Source organism: Drosophila bipectinata, chromosome 4, assembly GCF_030179905.1.
Source record: "Drosophila bipectinata strain 14024-0381.07 chromosome 4, DbipHiC1v2, whole genome shotgun sequence".
Classification (NCBI taxonomy): domain Eukaryota; kingdom Metazoa; phylum Arthropoda; class Insecta; order Diptera; family Drosophilidae; genus Drosophila; species Drosophila bipectinata.
In genome coordinates, this window is record NC_091740.1 from 902,682 (window position 1) to 916,624 (window position 13,943).

Consider the following 13,943-nt stretch of genomic DNA (forward strand, 5'->3'; position numbering starts at 1 on the left):
ATACTGTCAGTGTGTGGAAGAGCTCGGGCAGAGAAATTTCCTATGCCCGCGGGATAGGGCCGTGCCGACCACTGCTTTACACTATCGTCATGCCATTTTATGGTTCCATCACAACCTATTTCCCTGTATTTTTTAACACAAGCTAACAATTTTTTTATGTTGATAAATTTATTTATAATAAAAAAAAACAAAATTTTGTACATCATATCACCATGACTTAAGTACAAATAATTTTATTTTATGGCTAGAATGAATAATTTATGTGCATTGAAAATGTTGAATGCTCTTTTTTAAACAATATACTTTATATTATACATGTAATTTAGTCGCAATATATGCGGATAACAAAATTTTTTATTAAAATTAACTTTAAATTAACTGAGCGACGATTCAAAAAAACCTGGAAATAAAGCTTTCTGCAGATCGTGGTTTTGTTCCGCCATCAAACTTACATATCTAGGCTGACCTTCTTCCCATGCTGCCGATTGGATCGGTTCATATGTTTCAGTTATTGGCGGCCAATTGGCAATTTGGGTTATATCATGCTCCAAACGCATATATTTTTGTTTTGATGTTGTCCAACTTTGTTCGCGCTTGACTTGATACTTTTTGAATATCAAATATTCTACCAGATAGGACTCGACAAAAATATGGCATGCAAATGCAGCAATACCGTATATAATTATAATATATCGAAATTTCATTGCTGGAGGTACTATGAGCTGGAAAAAGTTTGAAACCCATTCGCTGGGATAAATTGCCAAATAAAGTATGATAACAAGATTAGTAATAAATGCCAAGCACAGTGGCAAATTTGACCATAAGGGCTTTCTGTAAGGTGCACCTTTGGAAAAAACAAATGCTAAAATTATATACTGAAAACTAGATATGCAAAAAATAGTATAGTTTTCATAACAACCCAAATGCTCATCATCAGTTTGTTGGAACGGTGTAAACCATGGTTGTTGACGTAAATGAAACCAACCTAAATTTAAAAAAAAATGTATTGTATTTTTTTAAATCAAAAGCAACATTAATTACTTACCGGTCACCTGAAAAATTGTCACAGCAGCCAGGTGAAGTAAAAGTGATGCCAGTGGTGTCGAAGAAATTAAAGAGCTAAGTGGCACTTGCTTTACTAAATTTCCATCAAAAGATTCCGTTTTTCCAAAGAAGAAGGCAAATATTGAAATAAGGCCAAGGTCAACATAGAGATACTGTTTATCTGTCAAGTTAGAGTCAATTGAATACAATATCATAACGGATATGAACTGTACAAGCGAATATGCGGCCATGTATTTGAAAATACCAAAAGAGGTAACCAATGCAGCTCGGCCTTCTTTAATAACATGTATAACCGACGAAATCGTAGAATTATGTGAAGTGAATGGTGATGCAATAGAAGATTCAGTTTCGCTTAGAGAAATACCAGCATGCGCAGCCTTTAAAGCGCCGCAATCATTGGCCCCGTCACCGCACATAGCTACGCAGTAGTCTAAATTTTGAAGTTCGATAACTAAAGCTTGTTTCTGCTCAGGGGACATTCGTGCATAAATAGATCCGCGTGTTAATATAATACCCAGTTGCTCGGGAAAATGATCCTTTACAATTTGCCAGGTTTTCCCATCCATTGCAAATGTATATTGCTGCCGCCATTTATCTTCTGGCATATTGTTGGCTTCAAGTTCTACGTGAACATCTGTTGTATCATTATGAGTCCATGTATCTGTTGTTTCTACACTTGCCAAACTATTACTTATGTGTACGACGCTTTCATTATAACTTATATTCGAATCATTTTCTATGGAACTATCCGACGTTATACGATGAAGTTTCGCCTCACTTTCAGCGCTACTGTTACTTACTGTAGTAAAGGGCGCAAAACAATTCCCATTGTCATTATTAGACAATTGATATGAAGCACAAATGTTACTTCCCGAATCTAATGTGTATTGTAACTTATATTGTCTATTCGCTTCGGCACTCATTTTAATATTATCTTGGTCATTATCATCACAAGTGTGTTGAGTTTTGTTAACCGTGTCTGCATGCACAGTAATCACGGGTTGAGATGAGTTTACTATGCCGCAATCACGAGCAACACTAATAGCTGTTAAAATGTTGTCACCAGTGATCATTATTGTTCGAATTTTCGCCGTATTTAATGTATTGATTACATTAGTTGTGTCTGGCTTTAGGCGATTCTCAAGTATTACAAAACCAAGAAATTCAAGATCGCTTTCCACGTCTTCACGGGAAAGCCGCTGAATTTTGGTATAATTAACTTTAGGGTCAAGAGCCTTGAACGCGATTGCAATAATTCGATATCCCTTCTTCGCAAATATAGACAACTGTTGCGAATAACCATCTGGTAAGCTTTGAGGTGTGCACAACTGTTTTATCATCTCGGGAGAACCTTTGGTGTACACGTTAAACACATGAGCACTTAAACATCGAGTGATAACAGACATTCGTTGTAAATTCGAAGTAAAGGGAAATTCTCGAACAATCCCATGATCAAAATTCTTCTGAGCTTGTGTGAAACCAACTGTTGCAAGTAAATCTTCTACGGAAGATTGTCGTGAAAATTCAAGTCCAGTACAAACGTTTGATTTAGGAAAATCATCTGTACAATTCTTTGGTTGCCGCAATATTATTGGAAAAATTAGTCCATATTTTTCTTTTTCTGGAATGTTTTTTGAATCTTCTAGAGTCCATCCTGTAGACTGAAATATTTTAAGGTCCAGCGGATCACCCATCATTATGCCATTAAGAACGGTTATTGAATGACATGTTACCATACCAAAAAGAAAATGGTCATATGGCAGACGTAGAACATCTCTTAATGGTATTTGGAATTGGTTTGTAGAAGATTTTGGAACAACACCCCACATATCAAGCCCATCTTCGGTAAGTGTTCCTGTCTAAAATATAAGAATAGTTAATAAATTTATAGTTGTTTTTTAAGAATTAGATTCGAACCTTATCAAAGCAGCAACAGTTTATACTCCCAGCTACATTTATTGATCTTGGAGAAATGCAAAATATGTTACTAGCCTTTAACCGTTTTTGTGCGTAGAAGCGACCAACAGTCATTGCTGCCGGAAGTGCCGGTGGCACCACAATTGTGATAAGATCTAAAGACTCGACAACTATTTTAACAGGATCGATTCCACGTAGAACCTAATATATATACAATATAATAATGTCTTATAATTTTACTTTAGCAATATTTTCCAAATTTACCTTTGATACTAACGTATATATAAACCCAAAACAAGCTATTATTGCAAGAAATTGTATAAATTTATACGAATCTTGCTCAAACTTGTAATCCACAGGTGGGGGATAAATAATAGACCGTATAAGTTCGCCCTTTGCTGTAATATTTCCTGTGTTTATAACAAATGCTAATACTTTCTTCGATCCAATATAGCGAGTCTGAATAACTTTTGTTCCGCAAAAGAGTGTGTGTCTAGCATGCTCTTTCTTGTCAAAAATTAAATCACGTTTCGATGGTAGTGCCGTTTTAGTAATCGGGACGCTTTCTCCTGTAAGCATTGATTCATCTATTATACAGCTACCTGATAATAATACTGCATCACATTGCATAGTACATCCTGATGATGGTATTTCAATAATATCGCCAGGCACTAATACTTTTGTTGGGAATTCACTTGATACACCTTTATGGTTAATAATCCAAGCTGTTCCTGTATTGGAAACAGTTCTATGCAGAACGTCTTGATTCTAGTTCGCATAAAAAAATTTTTTTTTTACTTTTGTTCAGTGTATGTATGCATATCTTACCTTTTTTGTTTGCAAAATTGAGACTATAATTCCAAACAATGACATTATAAGTATAACACAAGCATAGTAATAATAATCGTATGCGAACCACAGGATAACTGAGAATATTTGAAAAACATAAAACGGGTTCAAAATTTCTAGAAAGAGCAAAGTTTTAAAGTCCCGTAATGGAATAGTTATTTGATTGTCTCCATAAACAATGCGTCTTGATATTTGATCATTTGAATTTAATCCTCGTTGTTGGTGATAATATGAACATGGAATATTTACATCCAAGCCATTTATTTTTTTGAAGGAACTAAGAGATGTGTCCCACGCATATACCAACTGTTTGCACCGGAAAATTCGTATAGATGAACACTCTAAAATTAAAACGTACAATACATTATAAATACATTTTTTCAATTGTGTAAAAATTAGTAGCTATAAGATATAGTCAATCGATTATTGTTGGTAGATTTATATTCTGCTTACAAGAAAAAACAAAAAAGGACGGTACTTATCTCTTTCACCCACACCTTAACTAATCGTTATAGCAGTGCCCAAGCACTGCCGCAAACACACAGTATAAACGTATGAAACGTCGTATTCTCAGAATACTTTCTGATATTCGTCACTAATTCCAATGCTTTAAAATTATATCAATGTATAGAGGGCCGACCACTGCTTTAAAGTTTAAACCAGGGGTGCTTACTCCCAATGCTCCCGTTCCTCCTTTGTTGTTGGATTGCTCTTTTATATGGAAACGGCAAAGTCATATATGTACATATATCATATACATATATCATATGGACTCCCAGCACAGGCTAAGGGAAATTAATGAATAAATTTTTCTTTGTGTTTTCCTTATTTTCCTTAATCTAGTTATATTCAAGCGATGAATTTATTATAAAATTATAAATTATAATCATATATTTTTAAACCTCTTGTGAATTTTACGATAATTTTTTTTCAGTGCAACGACATGAATTGCAAAAAAAAAACCCCACCAATGCATTGGTATGGGAGTTTGCTTTGCCGTATCACTAATTATGCAGCATATAGACAACCCATTTCATACAACGAAAATGGACTCAAAAATTTCTTGCGACAGGCCTTAGCAGGCCACAGAGCGAGCTCTTACTCTCTTTCTTACGCTCATCGTTCGTTAATCTTACGCACATATTCTCATTGAATGCTTTCCGTTTCTCAGTCTCTGACAGAAGCGCGATGAAGAAGGTTGGTCTGTGCTTGGATTGATCTTTGTATGTATGCGTGTCACTATATTAAATTTTTAATATTTCAGCATACATTTTAAATTTATTTAAATATATACATACATATTTTTACGAATCATAAAAAACAATATACCAAGAAAGGGACAGGATATATTTCAGTTGACATCACTTAAAACGCCGATTGTTTTTAAGGGGACCCCCCTCGGTTTCAAAAAATTGATTTTTTTTTATTTTATTCGAACAATTTATAATTCAAGAATGTTCCCTGAAAATTTCCATTTCTCAAAAACTCTTGAAGATATACCCGATTTATGGTGGTAGCCTCAGGCGACGGCGAGAGCAGTCTCAAAACTTTAAACCCGTTTTTCTCGAAACAGTGTTTTTACGACTGGCGCATGAGGTTACTCAAAAACTAATAATCTAATCGGTTCCAAATTTTAACACGTTATTCTATACATACATAGCTCTGGTATGAACTAGGATAAATCAAATCGGTGAATATTTTCTTTACTTTTCAGCTTGATTTGTGGCTAAAAAAAACTCAATTTAAAAAAAATAATTTTCAAAGGTCCGCCATTTTGTTCATTTTTGAGCAAAGTTAATAATCCTAGTTCATACGAGAGCCAAACATGTACTCTTTCTAATCCCGTTGGAATTTTTGGTTTCACATGTTCCAGTGAGCGGAAATCACATGCGCAGCCAAAAAGAGGGGCTTTTCTTTGATTGCAAAACACAACAAAAAAAAAAAATTTTGTAAAATGGTTTTTTTTTTTTGTAAAATGGCACTCTCACTCAAAGTTCTGACTGACTGAGTGAGACATTGAGTAAAACGGATTTGGCAAATGTGGTAAAGGCATGAGTAAACAAGAAAGGAAAGCTAACTTCGGGCGGAGCCGAAGTTTATATACCCTTGCAGTTAAAACCGGATACATATCGCAAACATCGGATATAGTTGGCCGATCCTTATGAGAATATGATAATATAACCCAATTTATTATAATACAAAACCTAAAAATTTTCCAAACTTCTATCTTCCAAAACACAAAAGTTGGGTCATTTCCGATCGTTCAGTTATATTGCAGCTATAGGATATAGTCGGCCGATCCTAATGAAATTTGGTAGGTTGGATTAACTAACAAAAAATAGAATCTGTACCAAGTTCCAGCTTTCTATCTTTAAAAACACGAAAGTTGGGTCATTTCCGATCGTTCAGTTATATGGCAGCTATAGGATATAGTCAGCCGATCCTTATGAAATTTGGCATGTTGTAATGTTTTGCCAAAAAATGCTCTCATGTCAAATTTGAACTCTCTAACTTTAAAAACGTCAAAGTTATACCATTTCCGATCAATCAGTTATATGGCAGCTATAGGATATAGTCGCCCGATCCCGGCCGTTCCGACTTATATACTGCGTGCAAAGGAAAGAAGGTTGTGTGCAAAGTTTCAAGACGATAGCTTTAAAACTGAGAGACTAGTTCGCGTAGAAACAGACAGACGGAAAGCTAAATTTTACACGAAAGCTATTTCGTGACAAAAAATTTTATTTCTGTCTATTTACAGACAGACGGACAGACAGACGGACAGACAGACGGACAGACTGTCCAGTGTGTATAATAACAAGAAAGCAAAGCTAACTTCAGGCGGAGCCGAAGTTGATATACCCTTGCCGTTATAACCGGATATATATCGCAAACATCGGATATACATAGTTGGCCAATCCTTATGATAACATCATAATAAAACAAGAAAGGAAAGCTAACTTCGGGCGGAGCCGAAGTTGATATACCCTTGCAGTTAAAACCGGAATATAGAATAGAATCTGTACCAAGTTCCAGCTTTCTATCTTCAAAAACACGAAAGTTGGGTCATTTCCGATCGTTCAGTTATATGGCAGCTATAAGATATAGTCGGCCGATCCTTATGAAATTTGGCATGTCGTAATGTTTTGAACTCTCTAACTCTAAAAACACCAAATTTGGTAGGTTGGTATGTTGGTATGAAATTTGGTAGGTTGGATCAACTGACCAAAAATAGAATCTGTATTAAATTTCAGCTTTCTATCTTCAAAAACATGAAATTTGGGTCATTTCCGATCGTTCAGTTATATGGCAGCTATAGGATATAGTCGGCCGATCCTTATGAAATTTGGCATGTCGTAATGTTTTGCCAAAAATAGCACTCATGTCAAATTTGAACTCTCTAACTCTAAAAACACCAAAGTTATACCATTTCCGATCAATCAGTTATATGGCAGCTATAGGATATAGTCGGCCGATCCCGGTCGTTCCGACTTATATACTGCGTGCAAAGGAAAGAAGGGTGTGTGCAAAGTTTCAAGACGATAGCTTTAAAACTGAGAGACTAGTTCGCGTAGAAACAGGCAGACGGACATGCTTATATCAACTCAGATGATCCTAATCAAGAATATATGTATGTATGTACTTTATAGGGTCGGAGATGTCTACTTCATTGCGTTGCAAATTGACCAAAATTATACTACACTCTGCCTCTGCTTATACCCTTATAAATATACATATGTACATTATAAATTTTGAAGTCAAATGAAGCATAGCAAACGGAAAAGTACCGTTTTTTCTTCGAATAGAACAAAACAGAATCAAAAACTAAAGTGTGTAAAGTGTTTCTTGACAGTGTCAAAGATGTGTACTCATATTTTGTTGAATTATAATTTTCTGTTTATTTATATCGTTTTAATTTTGGTACATACTTATGTTAAATTTAGTGAATAATAGTTCTACATTAAAAATATGTTAAAAAAAAAAAACACAAACAAAGGCTTTTTTTTCATGCAAAGTCAAAAATTGTGATTTTTTTTCAATGTGTAAACCGTTTCTTGACATACTGTATATGTATATATATATATGTATTATATATTATAATATACATATGTATTATGTATGTATGTATATATGTACTTTGTATTAAAAAATAACCTCAATTACAAACTTATAGTTCATTAAATAAAAACATATGTGCATACGTACTTATGAATTGTCCAGAATTAAAATGAACTGACAGTTGTAACTCATTTTCATTAATTCCTTGTTTTATGTTTTTTAAATCAGTTTCCATAAGACACAATGATCTGTAATTTAAAAGAACAGAGGGATTATTTTTACTTTCAAATATTGAAGTCATAAGAACCTGGGATTATTCACATTCAAAGCACGAATATTTTTTACGTAATACTGCTTGTGCTTCCCTTCATAGTCTTCCGTTATCAAAACCTTTTCAGCCTCATCTAAAGGGCATTGGCAGCTAGTGGCAAATAAATGCCAATGACGCCACCAATGCAGAACCAGACGTAAGATACCACCAGTAAGACAAACACAAGTCCAGCATATTATGAATCGTATATAAGAATGCCGATATCCTGTTATAGTCATTTGATCTTCCTGATCTGGATTTAAAATTCCAATACATGGTTTAGTATCTGCAAAGACAATTAATAATAAATAGAATTTTGTGTAGAAAAAACAAATTGATCCATTTATTTGTGTGAAATGCATACCTTTTGATTCTGTGCAATTAATCATTACTTTTAAGTTTAAATATACATATGTAATTTCTTTAGGTAGCTTGGTTAGGTTTAACCTTCATTAGTTTTAAATGAATACAAAACCCTTATAATAGCTTATCCTTGACACCAATCCAAGAAATGTATTAAACCATAAACAAGATTTGCCGAAGCATTTAATCATTCAAAACTGTAAAACAATTATATTTTTAATGAGACGTCATCGAACGAGTATTAGCTAAACAGATCAAGACCTTTTCAATCGGGTACCACGAGCTTCAAGCTAAATACCTATGTATGTGTTTGTGTATGTGTATATACATATGTGTACACATTTAGGTACCTATACATGTTCACACGCAACCGACAAGCATCATCTATGTATGTATGTACATATGTATAGATAAAAACAGAATGATAAGGCCACGGACCGTAAATTTATTACTTCATATCTAGAGGAGTTTGAGACTTAAATTTTGTAGTTTAATTTTTAATTTTTTAGTTTTTTAGTACATTTATTTTAATACATTTAATTACCACATCCTTTGTTTTATCTTGCCAAAAACAAACGTAACTGGCCCTATTTGAAATTTTACCTTAGAGAAAAATATAAAAACATTTTTGTATGTATGTATGTAATGTATAATCTCTTATTTTATTACTTTATTATGTTATTTTGAATTGTTATGTTTTTGTTTTTGTATTTAGTAATTAAGAAAACTCAACATAATCGTTATGAATTAAAAAAAATTTAAAAAGTTGAATAGAAGGTGTTTAATTTTGCATGTTAAGTACAAAAATAAAATTTATTGTCAGTGTGTAAACTGTTTTTTGACTGTTGTACTGTATGTATGTTATTAAAACCTTTCAGGTACGGCACACTTTTCTGCAAAAAATGGCAAAAAAAAATTCATAAATGAACGTACGTGCAGCCTTCGTACGTGTGCTTTTATTTACATACATTTGTACATAAATACATACATATGTACATACTTTGTATTTATTTTTTAATGATACCTACATGTGTGTAGTCAGTTTTGTCTCCAACCCTCTAAAATATATGTACATACATACATGCATATGGACAAAAATAAAGATTGATATATTGACGAGAAAGTATAAAATCAAACTTCGAAGATTTTTTTATGTATGTGCATATGTATAGAAGATTAGCGAACATAAAATGTTGTTTATCTAAAATTAACTTCAAATTAAGATACATATATCGATATATATTTTACATACATGTATATGTTTGTACATAAACATGTATTCTACATCAAGACGAGTAAAATTTAATCACATCTGTCAGAATCAAGTTCGAAAATTTTTGAAACTGAAAAACTACAGAAGTCTGTATGTATGAACATACAAAAAACTACGTGCATACTGCGAATAAGGTTAGGCGCACGTTTATTTTAAATGATAATTAAAATGATAATTAAAAAGACATTGGATACTTAATGATACTTTTAAATTTAAAGTTGAAATATAATATTTAACTGATTATTCAAACACAAGAAAAGTATGTCGTTCAAACATTTATTTAAAGCTAGGGCACAGGTTTAAACCCTTCCTTGCTAGTATTGAAGACTTCACAGAGGACTTCCCAATATGCAGGCCAAGGAATTCCCCAGGAATTTATTCAGACTCTTTAGAAGACCATAAGAAATAAGTTGAATCTTACTTAAATCTCTTAAAATAATTTAAAACCAAAACGCTGAAATGAAAAGAAACAAATAAAATTGTGCAAGTAAGTATAACTAACTAACGACCCCGTCAAACGTTTTGCCCTTTTTTGTTTTCTATAAGGGCTAGCTGTTTTTTCTTTATTTATTTGGTTAATAAATGTTTTTCAGTATTTCAAGTACATCCAGTATTTTCACGTACAGCAAAATTCCCCTCGCCAATATCTAAGAGTTGTTTAGAGAAAGGATGGATCCTGAAGCATTTGATCGCGCATATTCTTGGTCAGTTCTTTTTCAGCATTACGCCACAGTTGCGATGATTTTAAGCAAGCATTGAATTCATCAGCGTACATTAACCGTGAACACATGAAAGGAGTAACAAAGGGCCGTAAAATAGTTTATCATTGTTCCTTATATCCCTAAATGACCAATCCAATTCCCCAAGCGAATTTTTACGTCCTATAGTGCATTCATCCAAAATATGGGCACTATGCCCATAGACGATTGTTTTTTTATGTTGCACACTGCATCTGGATTATTTTGAATGCTCAATGCTTAAGTCCTGAATGAGCTGTTATGCCTCCATCTTATAAGGTTGCTGCAACGCCAGAAGATGCAATGGCCAATGCGTTGCCATTTTTTTTTAATCGTAACTCGGCAGGAAGAAGCGAAATAAGGAATGTTCACATTGGAACTTTCACTTTGAATGTTCACAATAATCACTTTGGAATAAGCAGAATTTCAACAGGCTCTTACTGGAATGCTAGTCGAAGAAATTGCCCAGATGTGAATCCTCGACAAACTTGTTGCCATTGTTAGTTAATTCTTCTTCTAACTATTAATCTGTGCGCTTCTCTTCTTTGAAAAGTGGTCTTTGTTGATTATGTTCATCTCGTGCATCTTTCGATTGTGATTCACGTAACTGCGCCATGCCTACACGCGTCTTTTCATTACCTTTATAAATTTGTTCTCCTGATCTCGTATTCTTCTATCTCGCGCAGCTCTAGAATTGACTGTTTGATGACTAAAATTGGCCCAATTGCGTTTTCTTGGCATTGGTGACTGTAGATAAGTAATCGGCGGACCCCTATTTCAGGGGCATATGACACACACATAAATGTACAATACGTTATGGTCACAGCCTACTTATTGTTATTCATTACTATAAAAGCAGCAATTTCGGAGGAGTATAATTCCCGTTGTCGAACGGGAATTGACAACGAATGGAATTGTTGTTGACTCCATGTGGCGGAGTCAACACTGGCAATTTCACTTTACCATTAACGCAGCATAATCCAGGCGTTTCTCCGGAAAACTTTAATGCACAACAATACTCGCAAACAACGTCCATTTGCCCAATGCAAACGCTAGGATGCAAGCTGTAATCATTGCTGCAATCGTATCGAAACGCAGCTCGATTCAAATCAGCTAAATATCTTGTTCTGCGTCGCAAATTAAAATTTATTTGAGAAGCACGAAGTCGAGCCATACTATTGCGGCGCTGTATCTCTTCTTCAGTCCTTTCATATGCAGTATTTTGTATTCTTCTTGCATTACGGCTTTGTCGGGAAAGATTCGATCGTCTTGGTCGCGGCATTATTAATTAAACTTCACTTCACTTCAATCCACTTGTTAATTATTTATTTAATAGAAATAGTTTTAATATTGATTTCTTACAAATATCAATAGAGAGTGCAGAGGCTCTGGTGGTGCTTCAAGTTGAGGCAATTTCACTTTCCCGGAAGCGCAACACAATCCTTTTGGTTCGTTGTTAAATTTGAGAGCCTGACTTTGAATTTGACTTCGTTTCTAACTGACATTTTGACATTTGACATTTTCATTTGACATTTTCTTCTTAGCTGTCTGCCTAAATAAAAAAGTATGGGCACGGGAGGAACGCTGTCGAACGGGATAAAAAGTATCCTATGTCCGTCTCTTGGCTCTAAGCTACCTCCCTACCAATTTTCACTCAAATCTCTTCTGCCGTTCTTGAGTTATAAGTGGTGTAACATAACACGACTTTCTTTTATATATATATAGATAATATGTTAAAATCAGCCAGATCGGACAACTATATCATATAACTGCCATATGAACAATCGGTCTGATATTCAGTTTGTATATGAAAATTTTATTTCATTTACTTCATTTTTTGTTTTTCATTTTGATGGAACAATACTTTGGAAATTTTCGAATATAACTTGGGAAACTTCATTAAAAATCTGGATACTATAGGTTATAGCTGTCATAAAAGAGTTTTGACTTAAGCGATTTTTTGCCGGGAAACTTTAAACACAACATAGATTAAACATAGATTGGCCATTTAGTCATATATTCGACCATTTCGAACAAAACTTTAATTATTTCTTAAACGAAACTTTAATTTAGTATTGTCTTCAATGACTTTTTTTTTACCTGTCTTTTATTTTATTCGTAATTTTAAACTTAGCACTAGGAAAAAATGTAAACTCAAAAGTCTGCGTACAGCTATTTGAAACTGCGTAGAATGCCAGATGGCGCGATTACCGTTAATTAGTTTTAGTCGATATTCTTTAAATTCTCTTTGCATTAGTACTGCGCAGTTGAAGTTTAAAGTTTGCATCACAATTCGAAGTATAGCGACATGGAGCGGAAAGACAAGGAAATATCGGCTGAGGAGCGAAAAATTATCCTAAAAATATTTTTAGATGGGAAATACTACGAGGGTGGGCTGATAAAAAGTCGGCCTAACATAGAAAACAAACAAAGAAACTTAATTCATAAATATTTTATTCGATTAGTGTTTTTTATCAGTTAATTAGTGTGAAAGTTTCATGCGGTTTTATCAACACTGGTAATTTTGGCGGGACTTTTAGCGCATTCACATTTTCATTGTCGTCAATATGAATAAAATCGAATATCGTGCTGTCATAAGATTTCTGTTTTTAAAAGAAATATCCAACGATATTAAAAAGGAGATAGACAAAGGATTTAAAGGAGTTAATAAGGATTCAGCTCCATCGTTTCAACAATAAAATATTGGACTGCTGAATTTAAACGCGGGCGGACAAGCATTTTTGCCGAAGATCGCCCGGCTTGTCCCAGAGAGGTGACAACACCAGGAATTGTAGTTAAAGTCCATGGAATGATATTGAATGATCGCCGAATCAAGCTGCGAGAGATTAAAAATGCTCTAAACATTTCTCGGGAACGCGTTGGTAACATTTTAGACGAATTTTTACACATGAGTAAAACCTGGATTCATCACCATACACCAGAGAGTATGGAAGAGTCAAAGAAATGGATTTCAACTGGAGAAACGGCACCGAAAAAGGCAAATATCGGTTTGTCGGCCAACAAGCTGATGGCAACGGTTTTCTGGGATGACTGAGGTGTAATTCATGTGTATTATCTGGAAAAAGGCAGAACAATTACGGGATTATCTGGAAAAAGGGAAAATTACGGGAGAATACTATTCCAATCTCTTGGGACGATTTGATTCGGAGCTGAAGAAAAAAAAACCGCACATGGTGAAGAAAAGTTTTGTTTTACCAGAACAATGCTCCCGCTCACAAGATCGTTGTCCCCATGTCGAAATTGTGTGAATTGCAATACGAAATTCTACCCCATCCACCCTCTTCTCCAGATTTAGCACCCTGTGACTATTATTTATTTCCAGACTTAATAAAATGGCTTGGGGGTAAGAAAT

The 13,943-nt window shown here is 34.2% G+C and overlaps 1 protein-coding gene across 2 annotated transcripts in view; it reads right to left on the reverse strand.

Annotated features, from left to right (window-relative positions):
• Positions 1-217: 217 nt before the first annotated feature.
• anne (anne boleyn) overlaps positions 218-13,943 on the reverse strand; it is a 33,326-nt gene continuing 19,600 nt past the window's right edge. Inside the window, exons 1-8 of one of the 2 annotated variants that reach the window (XM_043213629.2) lie at positions 8,562-8,819; positions 8,195-8,483; positions 8,035-8,135; positions 3,811-4,172; positions 3,247-3,750; positions 2,983-3,183; positions 1,046-2,924; positions 218-985 (exon numbers count right to left, since the gene is read on the reverse strand). In XM_043213629.2, the coding sequence (XP_043069564.2) occupies positions 375-985; positions 1,046-2,924; positions 2,983-3,183; positions 3,247-3,750; positions 3,811-4,172; positions 8,035-8,135; positions 8,195-8,483; positions 8,562-8,586 (3,972 nt within the window). In that variant the 5' untranslated portion in view covers positions 8,587-8,819 and the 3' untranslated portion in view covers positions 218-374. Of the gene's footprint in view, positions 986-1,045; positions 2,925-2,982; positions 3,184-3,246; positions 3,751-3,810; positions 4,173-8,034; positions 8,136-8,194; positions 8,484-8,561; positions 8,820-13,943 lie in introns of those variants that run through there. The other variant, XM_043213627.2, reaches the window with a different exon arrangement.